General features: G+C 43.9%; 1 protein-coding gene across 2 annotated transcripts in view; it reads left to right on the forward strand.

Moving 5' to 3' along the window:
• Nucleotides 1-370: 370 nt before the first annotated feature.
• GSPT1 (G1 to S phase transition 1) overlaps nucleotides 371-12,547 on the forward strand; it is a 35,990-nt gene continuing 23,813 nt past the window's right edge. For both annotated transcript variants that reach the window (XM_030883979.2, XM_060284179.1), the window contains exon 1: nucleotides 371-992. In XM_030883979.2, the coding sequence (XP_030739839.1) occupies nucleotides 638-992 (355 nt within the window). In that variant the 5' untranslated portion in view covers nucleotides 371-637. The remainder of the gene's footprint in view (nucleotides 993-12,547) is intronic.

The following is a 12,547-nucleotide window of genomic DNA, read 5'->3' on the forward strand; positions in this document are numbered from 1 at the left end:
GACGGAGCGGGCCACCCCCGCGAGCTGAGAGACTCACGGTCCGCCGCCCCGTGCCGAATCGCACCAGGGCTCGCTCTCACCCCTGCCCCCACCCGGTGACAGGTGGGGCAGCCGAGCTTCGACCAGACCTCCGCCTCCTCGCGCTGCATGCCGGGAGCCGGCGCCGCTTCCGGTTGCTCCGGGCCCCGAACTCCGACTCCCGTCGGCCCCCGGGAAAACCGCAGAGGCGTCGCGCGGGTCCTGTCGGAACTCGTAGTTCCGCCTTCTGCCGCGCTTCATAGGTGGAAACGGGGTTGACCGGGGCCGAGAACTACCGAGGCGAAGGTACGGGTAGCGGCGAGGGGTCAATCTGCTCCGGGCGTGGGGTTGGCGCTGAGACGGTCGGAGGTGGTTGGGGCTGGGTGGGAGGAGATCCGCTCGCACACACGAGGAGGGTTGAGCCACTGCTGCCGTTGTCGTCGCGAGTGCGGAGTCGGGACTGGAGCTGCTGCCGCGACGACGCCGGGAATTGTGCCGCTAGCCCCCGGGCTTTCTGCCTCGCCGCTTCCCTGGGTCAGCGCGGCCTGCTCCTCCCCGGCCCATAGCCCCCGCCTCCATTTCCCGCCCTCGCTTTACCACACACACGGCCCCCCCGATCATGGATCCTGGCAGTGGTGGCGGCGGTGGTGGCGGTGGCGGTGGCGGCGGCGGGAGCAGCAGCAGCAGCGACTCAGCACCGGACTGCTGGGACCAGGCAGACATGGAAGCCCCCGGGCCAGGCTCGTGCGGCGGCGCCGGCGGTCTCTTGGCGGCGGCGGCCGAGGCCCAGCGTGAGCACCTCAGCGCGGCCTTCAGCCGGCAACTCAACGTCAACGCCAAGCCCTTCGTGCCCAACGTCCACGCCGCCGAGTTCGTGCCGTCCTTCCTGCGGGGCCCGGCCCAGTCGCCGGCACCCCCACCTGGCGTCGCCGCCAACAACCACGGAGCCGGCAGCGGCGCGGGAGGCCCTTCGGGTAAAGGGCCGGGACGCGGGGCAGCCCCGGGACGCGGGAGGTAGCCGGGCTGCGAGAGCGGGAGCAGCCGGCCTGGGGGCCGGAGCTCACCTGGGATGGGGCCCGGGATGGGGTCGAGGGCGCGCCTCGCCGGGCCGGGGACGCGTGGCCGTGGGGCCGGGCGGCACGTGGGGTGCTGACAGCGGCGCCCGCTGTCCTGGGTGGGGCGGCCCCGGTCCGGGGAGGCGGACTGCGTAGGCTCACCGCGGCGGAGGGCCGGTCGGGGCGGGAGCAGGGTGCCGGGCACACCGGAGGGGCCTGGTGTCCGCTCCTCCCCCCCGGGGCCGCAGTTCCCCGCTGGAAGTGGGAACAGTATGGGACGGAGAGGGGGACGGCCACGGGTCAGTGCCACGAGGCCTAGAAGCGAGGACAGATGGAGCCAGGAGGAGTCGGCCGGATGGGCGTTGAGAGAGATGAGGAGTTGGGGAGGACGACTGGTCGAGTTTTCCCTTCACCTTGGGCCTAGGCGAGAGAGCGTCTCTCGCTGCAATTTCTATTACTGAAACTGTAATTACATTTAACAGATCTACGGCACCGAACCGTCCTGAAGGAATCCCAGGATGCATTGCAGTCTTGCGATGGGGCAGAAACTGTTGGCTATCTATAGATCTTTTTCACCCCTAGCATTTTGTAAGCTTGTGAAGTTCACAGTGTCCCAAAGTTAGAGTTCCTCACTTAACATTAAAGTGTGTAGGAGACTACGCTGATTTGTGTGCCCTTTTTATAAGTGGGATTTGGACTCTTCTCCTTAGTTGGTGACACGTTTAGAATTTTTATTGCGTTAAAGTCGTTTGCCTTATTAAGGTTGCTTGGTGTAACTCTCTCTCTGTGCTCCTGTGTCAGGAATTAGTCTGTTCAAACTTATTAGGTGTCACACGTCGTTTTGACCATAGGGAGTAGATAGGCTTTCTGTGGTTTCAAGTTAAGTTGTCTTCAAAACTCTTTGAGTATTTAGGGGCTGCTTAAGTGATGGCATGCTTTCAGGTACTGATTTTGTAGGAATGTCAAATGAGTGAACTTGATTTCTCTTTAAAGTTCTATATTGTAGCATTTCTTGGACAAGTAGACATTGTAAAAGTGCTCTAGGAGTTTAGTTTCTTCAGAGACTTTGGCTACAGTTTTCTCTCTAGAGGCAAAAAGCGAGTTTGGGGAAATGTTTCTGGGAAGTATGTCTGTGAGCACACAGTTCGGATTTGCTTGTTTTATTGACTGGTATTTCTTTTACTGTGTGAAGCCGTTGAAGTTTGCCCTTTGAATAAGGAAGCTTAGCTTTGCTTAGACCAAGTCCTTTGGGCCACATAAACTAGTTCGCTTACTAACTCCTAAAAGTGCCTCTTTCCCCAAACCTTATCATGAAGTTTGCTTTTATCCAGCCATTTTATTTTTTGGCCCTCCCTCCTAACTCTGGAGTTGCCAGTCATCAAGGGACCATCGTCCTTAGAGCAGTGGTGTGGAATGGTGGTCATTCTTGAGTAAGTAGGCATTACCTCTTATGTAGAAGGACTGTCTTTTCTCTTCCCGGTATTTGCCAATTTGCAGTTTTAATCCTTTGCTCTGTGACACTGCTAGAAATTGGAGATGTAAGAATGTATAGGAAAGTGGTTGTCCCTACCTTATGGTCCCTACATTGTGGTCAGTTTTTTCTTTTTTTAATCAGAAACCTATCTTGGTGTTACTGACTCTATCAGCTGCTTCTGCAAAATGCCAGTTAATGTTAAAACAACAACAGCAACAACAACAACCCATCCTCTGTAGGATGTCTGTTTGGAAAAGAATGGATTTTCTAAATTGAGGTCCAGAGTTAATGTGGCACCGTTGGATTGCATGTTCCAGCTCATTCAGGTCCATAAATTACCAGCATCAGAGCAGAGAACTATGGAAGAAGCAGGGAAAAAATTGGAAATAGCACTTAGGCTGAAATTTACAAAGGGGAAACCATAAAGTTTGCAAGTTTTTTATACTGAGGAAACGGACTGTAGGGCTAGCATGTTTTCTTCTGTTGTTAACCCATAGCTGAAATTGGTGGTGGATGTGTTTTTAAACTAGATACCAGGGGAGCTCTTGAAGGAGTCTAGAGGTAGAGCACTAGAATGAATGACTTTTAAAATGAATGAACGACTTTTAAAATGTATGTGTCTAGTATGAATATCTGTCATTCTCTGGAAAGAGGGCTAGTTTTCTCTTTTTCTCTCTTCCTTTCTTTTTTCTTTCTTTTTTTTTTTTTTTTTTTTAAATTATTTCAGTGGTGCTTTGAGCAGCAGGTAGAGGAAGATGCTTTGGCACAAAGCGTCATTCACTTTCACTGGCAGGCTGCTGGTTAATGCTTATATCCAGCTATCTCGAGTCAGAACTTGGGATTCAGTGTTGACCTTGGATCCCTTTGAAAATTTTTAATATAGGTTTCCAGAGAAATGATTAAGTAGAACTCATGTAAGTGTAATTAAGTATAATTCACTTAAGAGCAGTTCTCTACAGATGCAAGTAAAGTGGCTAAGTGATGGTCGTTTAGAGTCCCTGAAATGAATGAAAATGTAGACAAGGGTTGTGTGTGCTAGAACAAACATTTTCTGTGATCGAATGTACTTATTTTCAGTTTCAATTTGCACCAAGTTCAGTCTTGCTGTCTTTTTTAGTGTGAAATGAGAAACAGGTTCAGCAATGTTAATCAGGGTTACTTGGTGTCTTGGTCTGTTTGGGCTGCTATAACAAAATACTGTAGACTTGGTAGCTTGTCAGCAACAGAAATCTATTGCTCACAGTTCTGAAGCCTGGAAGTCTGAGATCAGGGTGCCAGCCTGGATGGGTGAGGGCCCTCTTTCCTCTTCTGGATAACAGAATGCATACTGACTTCTTTCTGTGTCCTCACAGGGCTGAAGAGGCAAAGGAGCTCTCTGGGGCTTCTTTTAGAAAGGCACTAATCCCATTCATGAGGGCTCTGCCCTCATGACCTAAGGCCTCCCAAAGGCCCCACCTAATACCATCACTTTGGGCATTAGGATTTCAACATACGAATTTTGGGAGGAACGCAAAACATTCAGGCCATGGAATCTGGACTTTTAGACACTGCCAGAGCTTCTAAAGTAATGGTGTAGAGTTCGTACAGTTCTTTCTGTCATCCCACCCTCAATGCCTCTCAAAACTCTGCGGTTGTAAAATGGGTATAGAATAAAAGTAGCAGTCCCCAGTGAGCCCTTAGAGGGGGCTTATCTCCCAAATATAACGAATTATATTGAATTTTAAAGAGAAATGTTCTGTTTTGTAGTGTTTGGTTTTTGCTGAATGCCTTGTGGAGAAGGGACTTTTTTTTGATGATTGTTACAATTCACATACCATAAAATTCACCTTTTAAAAGTTCAGCGGTTTTTTAGTATATTCACAAAGTTGTGCTACCGTCCCCACTTGGTGGATGCTTGTTAATCACTGAATTTTCCCAAAGGTGACCTCCTCAGGGCCACCAGAGTAGAGAAGATCCAGAGTCAAAGTAATGGTTGTTTTGTCCAGAAGGGCTCTTACACTTTATGTTAAAGAACACCAGCTGACTGATAGTTAAGCTTACATAGATGATAGATATGGTTCTCCACTTGACACTTGTTTTTCTTTTCCTATGTGACTGAAATGCCTGCAATAACAATTCTAATAGAAAGGATTTTTCAGATGGGACAGTGAATGGGATACGTGGGTTGAGGAGATTAGAGAAAGTATTGCTCCTGGAGTATTATTTCTTTTCCTACCTTGACTTACTGATTATTAGAGATCATTCGGTTTTGGCTCTTGTTTCATGATTTTACATGTTGGAACGGCTCAGGTGTGAGGATATAGGGAACAAGTGAGGGCATCCGCTAGTGCTATGCCATGTTGAGCAGCTGTTTAAACTGTTAGAAATTTTGATTGGGAATAAACCTTCTTTATTTTTTATTTATTTATTTTTTTGGCCATGTCACTGCATGTGGGATCTTAGTTCCCTGACCAGGGATGGAACCCGTGCCCCCTGCAGTGGAAGAGCAGAGTCATAACCACTGGACCGCCAGGGAAATCCCATGTGAATAAACCTTCTTTAGAGCAGGTTTTATTCAGTGCTTTTTGCTTCTGTGTGTGTGTGTGTCCTTTGTTTATTTTTCACCTTTTCTGGAATTGTACTGCATGAAAAGATAACAATTAAAACATATCACAGCGAGTTAGGGAAATATTGTAGAGAACAGATTTTAGCCTTGTTTTTTTTGCTGGGGAGGAAAGTTAAAATAGCGTTGTCTTTCTGATTGGAGAGAAAGGAAGGAAGAAGAGATTTGATAAACTTTTGGGGTGAGTTAGCAGTATTAGAATGAAATTTTTTGAGATATGAATCTCTGGTTTTGCTCAGATATATGTATAGCAATTAGTGAACAGACATTTGCCTGCCTACAGAAGGCAGGATGCTGTGCTAGGCACTTGAAGTGGTACCACCAAAATGGAGAACTGTTTCTCAAGGAGTCTAAAAAGGGATCAGATACCCAGTTTACTCTAATGGAAGACATTTCTTGGTAAGAGGGCCAGGTACAGGGTGTAGAGGGCTTTCAAAGCTGAGAAGAATTGTTCACAGGTACCCTTGTATATATTCAGTCGTGAAATCTTAAAACCAAAGATCTGTTTTCTGCTAAGTGTTCTTTGTGAATACCATAAGATTGGGGGTGAGTTTTTTGAGCTATAATTAACATATAAAATTCATCCTTTAAGTTTGTTAGAAATTTGCTAAAGTAGAGCATCAGTCATCTTTACGCTACTTGTAAGTAGAAGCTTGTTTATTTCATATCAAACAGGAGTGAGTTACTGTGATTCTGGCTGTCTATTGGGCATGTTAATTTAGAATTTCATCATTCTATTCACAGTTCTTAGAAATGTTGGGGAAGCAAGAATTTGGCTACTAGTTGAAGGTCCTTGATCTTTCTGCCGTCCTCAGACTCCTTTTTTAGCTGTCAGTTGCGGATTCATACCAAAGCTTCTTAAAAGGTGTGTCCTTGTTTTCAGTAGATTTTAACAAAGCGTGGCTGGACTACAGATGTGTAGTTGGTTTTTTCCATAAATCACTTTGTTCTAAGGAAACCTAGTCATTACAGTACTCTAAGTTAAACCAGTGCCCATTATACTCTACTTCCTAGGTGAGAGAAACACTTAGCAAGGATTTTTTGAGCATCTTTCACTAGCCTAGCTTGAGAGTGGTCACACCAAATTCCAGACCACATTCTGAAAAAGTAATTGTATGTCACTTCACTTGAAACAAAAAAAGCATACCTTAGCAAACTACTATGTATAAAATAAATAAACTACAAGGATATATTGTACAGCACAGGGAATATAGCCAGTATTTTATAACAACTATAAATGGAGTATAACCTTTAAAAATTGTGAATCACTGTGTTGTACACCTGAAACTTATGTAATATTGTGTATCAACTCTACCTCAATTAAAAAAAAAAGTGCGTACCTTAGGATGTCACTGGGGAAAATTCCCAGTTGACTAGTTCTATAGAACTCCAGTGGGTTACTGTACTGCTAAGTAGTCTGTGTCCATCTTCTTTGCAGAGTTTGGTTGCACATGGGTGTTTTTCTGTTTTCTTTGTACTTTTTTGTGGTATCTGAAATTAAATATCTCATTGTTTTTGCAGTAGATAGGATATAAATCATAAATAAGACTATCTTTTAGGTTTGTTTTAAAAGAGGGGAATTTTAGTTACTCTACAGAAAAGCCTAATCAGCTTGATATGTGGCATTGCTTTAGTGACTGAGTAAATAGGTTCTTAGAATGTTAGGGCTAGAAATGACCTGGCAGTAATACAGCCTCCTTTTCAGATGAAGAAACTGAACCCTACAGATGCTGAGTGAATGCCTAAGGTCACTCACAGGTTTAAGGACACAGTTGAGTCTAGAATCCAAATTTGCCAGCGCTAATTTAGTGCTCTCACTGCCACACCATGCTGTTTAATAATGGGGAAAAAGGGCATGCCTAGAGCTAATTACTACAACCTGCATGGATTTTCTGAGAGAGTGGCCCTGGAATTTGCTTTTCTTTATTTCATTCTTAAAAGTTTTTGTAATTATTATGGGGCTTTGAAATGCTTGTAATAAAATTTTTTTTTTTTTTGTGGTATGCCGGCCTCTCACTGTTGTGGCCTCTCCCGTTGCGGAGCACAGGCTCCGGACGCGCAGGCTCAGCGGCCATGGTTCACGGGCCCAGCCGCTGCGCGGCATGTGGGATCTTCACGAACCCGTGTCCCCTGCATCGGCAGGCGGACTCTCAACCACTGCGCCACCAGGGAAGCCCTCGTAATAATAAATTTATTGAGCAGTTACCATGTGGTTAATATGCCCTTATCTTCACAACAACCTCTTGAGGTATAGGTACTGTTGACCCATTTTTACGGATTAGAAAATTAAGGTTCAGAGAAGCTAAATAAACAGGTGAGGTGACATCCATGAATAAATGGAGGAGTTAGGATTAGAATCTAGGTCTGATTTCAAAGCTTATTCCTAGTAATAGTAACTCCTAGTTTCCTTGTGATTGGATATTAAAAGACCTTTTTGGCTGAGACACTTTTTCAGAAACTGGGCCTATGAGTTTGTGCACTATGGCACCGTCTCTATGTTCTTTCTCAGTAGTAGCTGGGTGACATTGTCATAAGTAGGCAATGCTCTAATTTAAAGTAATATTTTGAAATTACTTCTTCATACATTTTAGGAAATCATGTAGAATACTTTAAACAGCTCTGTTCACCACTGTCTGTAACATTGTGTGTTTTTATTTTTAGAGTGTTAGGTAGTTAAGGCAAAACCAGGGACACTTGTATATGTTCTGTGGGCTTTTCTTTCTGATGTCTGCCTTTACTATTTAACAGTGTTGTCTGTGGGAGAAAAATGCCTCAACGTGCAGTTTTGGTAAGACTATATGGTCACCTGTGTGCTAGAGAATTTTAGTTTTTTATTCAAGCTGTACTTTAACACCTCTTGGGTATTGTTTCTCTAGCTCCTTTCTTAGAAAATTGGCACATATAAAATTGTTTTTACTCTACTGAACCCTAACGGAAACTGCTTGAGTTAATTCAGTAAAAATTAACTGTATATTTATTCTATACAGTACACTGTGCCAACCTGTGGAGATTACAAGAGTAGAGACAAAAAAGCCTCCATATTTCAGAAAACCAGTCATTCTGGCAGTCCATAATCTCCTAGGGAACAAGAACTAAGCTATGTGTGTAGGTGGGTCTATAATTGAAAGAAGGGTCATATCCTAGAGGAGTTCAGAAGAGAGCTCATTAGCCCTTCGGGGTGGTGGGGTGGACCGGGAATGGGATAGAAGTGGAAAACCAGATAAGGCAAGTTCCTACCGCAATTGAGGAGACTACTCCTTCAGAGGAACTAGAACTGTGTACATGTGGCTATTTAATTTTAAAATTAAATAAAATCTAAAATTCAGTTCCTCGGTCACAGTAGCTACCTTGCAAGTGCTTTAATAGCCACATGTGGCTAGTGACTATCATCACAGCACAGATATAGCACATTTCCACCATTGTAGAAACTCGTATTGGACAGAATTGTCACACTGTTTCTCACTTCCATGCAGTGTAGGACATTTGTGACTTCTGTGACAACACTGAAGTTTTTATTTTTTTTCTTTAATGAACACACCATTTAGCTAACAGGCGTAAGATATTTTAGTTAGGATGGCTATTTTAAATATCTGTATTTAGTGTGTAAAGAGGATTAGAGATTGGTTTTATATCTAAAGCAGTGCAGATTTAAATTGCTTATTTATGAAATATATGGATTAAGCACTTTTCTAGAATTGGCCATACGTTTGGGGCTTCCCTAGTGGCGCAGTGGTTGAGAGTCTGCCTGCCGATGCAGGGGGGGACACAGGTTCGTGCCCCGGTCTGGGAAGATCCCACATGCTGCCGAGTGGCTGGGCCCGTGAGCCATGGCCGCTGAGCCTGCGCGTCCGGAGCCTGATCTCCGCAATGGGAGAGGCCACAACAGTGAGAGGCCCACGTACCGCACAAAGAAAAAAGAATTGGCCATACGTTTGTGTTTAAAACATGTAGCCGGAATTAAAACATGGTTTTCATTACCTGACACATGTATGTTCTTGACTAACCTGTACTGTGAACTGGCAAAATAGGAGTCTCCATGTTGAAGTCCTTTGATCCATGATCAAATCTTTAAAAACTTTTTTATATTCTTTAAAAAAATCGAGCTGAAATCCATATAACATAAAATTAACCATTTTAAAGTGAACAATTCAGTGACATTCAGTGTTGTAAAAACCATCACCTCTGTCTAGTTTTTTTTTTAATATATAAATTTATTTTATTTATTTTTGGCTGCGTTGGGTCTTTGTTGCTTCACGCGGGCTTTCTCTAGTTGCGGCGAGCGGGGGCTACTCTTCGTTGCAGTGTGTGGGCTTCTCATTGCGGTGGCTTCTCTTGCTGTGGAGCATGGGCTCTAGGCCCATGGGCTTCAGTAGTTGTGGCACATGGGCTCAGTAGTTGTGGCTCACGGGCTCTAGAGCGCAGGCTCCATAATTGTGGCGCATGGGCTTAGTTGCTCCGCGGCATGTGGGATCTTCCTGGACCAGGGCTCGAACCCATGTCCCCTGCGTTGGCAGGCGGATTCTTAGCCACTGCGCCACCAGGGAAGTCCCCACCTCTGTCTAGTTTAAAAATATTTTCATCACCCCAAAAGGAAACCTGTACCCATTAAGCAGTTACTTCCCATTCCCCTTTCCTTCCAGCTTCTGGCAACCACCAATCTGCTTTCTGCCTCTCTGGATTTACCTATTCTGAATATTTCTTGTAAGTGGAATGGTATAACATGTGACCTTTTGTGACTGGCTTATTTCACCATGGTCAAATTTAACTAGCAATTTTAAGACCCAGATTATCATCTGTGTTAAACCACAGTCAGTACTGTTGCCCGACTGTTTTTTGGTAAAATCTTTTCTTGTTTTAAAAATTGTGGTAATAATTTTACCACAGTTACTTCTCTTTTTAACTTAGGGTGTGGCAGTTTTATTCACTCATACACTGATAACTTTCCTACTTAATTAGAATTATTCCTTTGAACACTTGATAAGGTTATGTTTCTGAACATGGAGATACCATTGGAAAATATGAAACCATAATTTCATTCCTTGGGAGGTTTACTTCTCTTTCACTAACAGATATGAACCATGCAGGACTTGAGAAATCAAGCACTAATAGTCACCTGTTTGCTAACCATAAACAAATGACTTTGGGCCTAGTAGAATTCTAAGTCCAGGATCAATAGTAGCCAGTAAATCTGGATGTGATATGCACTTTGAGTAAGACCAGAGTAGAATGAACAAGAAGGGGTTGCATGTGTGTGTGTGTGTGTGTGTGGAGACTGGGTACAGCCATACTGAGAAGCTTAAATTTAGGGAACATCTTATTATTATATCTCTGATTTTTCTGGTTCATTATTCCAAAACATCCATCACTTTGCAGATGTCTCTAGCATTGCTATTAAGTTTATAATGTTATCCGTGGTCTGAATGCATGGAAAGCTTTTTTCCACTATGGGAAAACTATGGTCAACTTCTTATTTGGGGCCCCTTTAATAATATCATGAGGTGTATATTAAGCATTTAATTGCTTTTGGTACTTGACTCTGTAAGCTTTATAAACTTAAAACAAACATACTATAAAAGTTAAGATATTTTGAAAAACCATGACCAGATTTTGCATTATGCATCCATGGGGGTGATTTCATGACTGATGTCACTGTCATGAGAAGTGCCTTACAGCCTAATGCATGTATTGTATACTTGTAAATTTAAGAGATGGTTCTAGAACTAGGTGATCAGGTGTATGTACTACTTCATTGCTCACTTGCAGTTTGGGTCATCTTAATAAGTGACAGGAGAGCCCACCATACCAGTCATCTCAGTCTTTTCCTGCCTTAAAATATTTGTACATCATCACTTACTCTGTTTACTTTTTCTTTCTTTTCTTTTTTTTTTTTTTTTTTTTGCGGTACGCGGGCTTCTCACTGCTGTGGCCTCTCCCGTTGCGGAGCACAGGCTCCAGACGCGCTGGCTGAGCAGCCATGGCTCACGGGCCCAGCCGCTCCGTGGCATGTGGGATCCTCCCGGACCGAGGCACGAACCTGTGTCCCCTGCATCGGCAGGCAGACTCTCAACCACTGCACCACCAGGGAAGCCCTCGGTTTACTTTTTCTGAGTGATTTTCAACAGGGGCTGTCTGAGGAAGGGCAAGATGACACTTACATAACTTGGAAAAGCCCAGTTGAGTCTGATATGTTAGATAGTAGTTATCTATTTCATAGGGTCTTCAGGGAAATTAAATGAGATAGCAGTTAGCACATAAGGGCTCAATAAAAATTAACTGGAGTTAGGGTTAATTTGCCACCAACTTCACCCCTATCTCCAGCACTGTATGGATTGGTGAGTGCTTCTTATCCTTGTCTAGCCCATAATAGACACTCAGTGCATGTTAGCTGATAGAATTGAATTGATAGTCATGTTTGGAGGTGGAGACTCATATTTGTTGAATATCTACTAGGTGCCACAAGTTATTTAATTGATACTATACAAATGTATTCTCTCATTTAATCTTGTCTGGCAGATGGCATGCCATTTCCATGATTCCAGTGAAATAATTGTATCTCAATTTATAAATGACAAGCCAGGATTTAAAGCCAGGAGTCAGCTCAGTTCTGCCCTCTTGCTACTACCCTGTGCCACCTCCTCCATCCCTAGGGTGGTATGTGAACTTGATTCATTTATAGCACTGCCTGGCTTTCTCTGAAAATTGAGTAGTTTTTCCTTATCTTACCTATAAACTTTTTAAATAGGAAAACAAAATAAGTATATTACGTCTGAAGTACAATTCCTGTTACCTTCCAAACCGAGTTCAAAGGATTTTTTTCCCCCCAGTTTCTGTTAAAATACCCTGCTTAACCACATAAGTTGGGGTCATCTTAGACTTTGCATACTTCCTTTCTTCCTACTCCTGTCAGATATTGCTCCCATTATCTTTGCACTTAACACCTCCTCTAACTGTACTGCTTACTTGTCCTGATGGCATACTTTTTATAAGTAGTGTTTTTGGTCTTTCTGCCTTGTAGTCTTTACCTCTCTGGTTCATCTATGCACTACCATAGAATGATCCTCCTAAGTAACACTTGGCTGGTATGTCACTTCTTTCCTCAAAAAATTGGTTGCCCTTTACCTTTCAGGGATAGGAATTACATTTTTTTTTTTTTCTTCTTTTTTGGCCATGCCGTGCTGGCTTGCAAAATCCCAGTTCCCTGACCAGGGATTGAACCCAGGGCCATGGCAGTGAAAGCCTGGAATCCTAACTACTAGACCACCAGGGAACTCCCAGGAATTACTTTCTTCAGCACTTCATGTTATTGAAGATTGGGCCCAAAATTTTGTTGACTTATGGGTGTTAATACTTTCTGGGCATTGATTTTATTTTTTTCACACAAATCAACAATGTATTTCA

The sequence above is a fragment of the Globicephala melas genome, chromosome 15 (assembly GCF_963455315.2).
Source record: "Globicephala melas chromosome 15, mGloMel1.2, whole genome shotgun sequence".
In the NCBI taxonomy this organism is placed as follows: Eukaryota; Metazoa; Chordata; class Mammalia; order Artiodactyla; family Delphinidae; genus Globicephala; species Globicephala melas.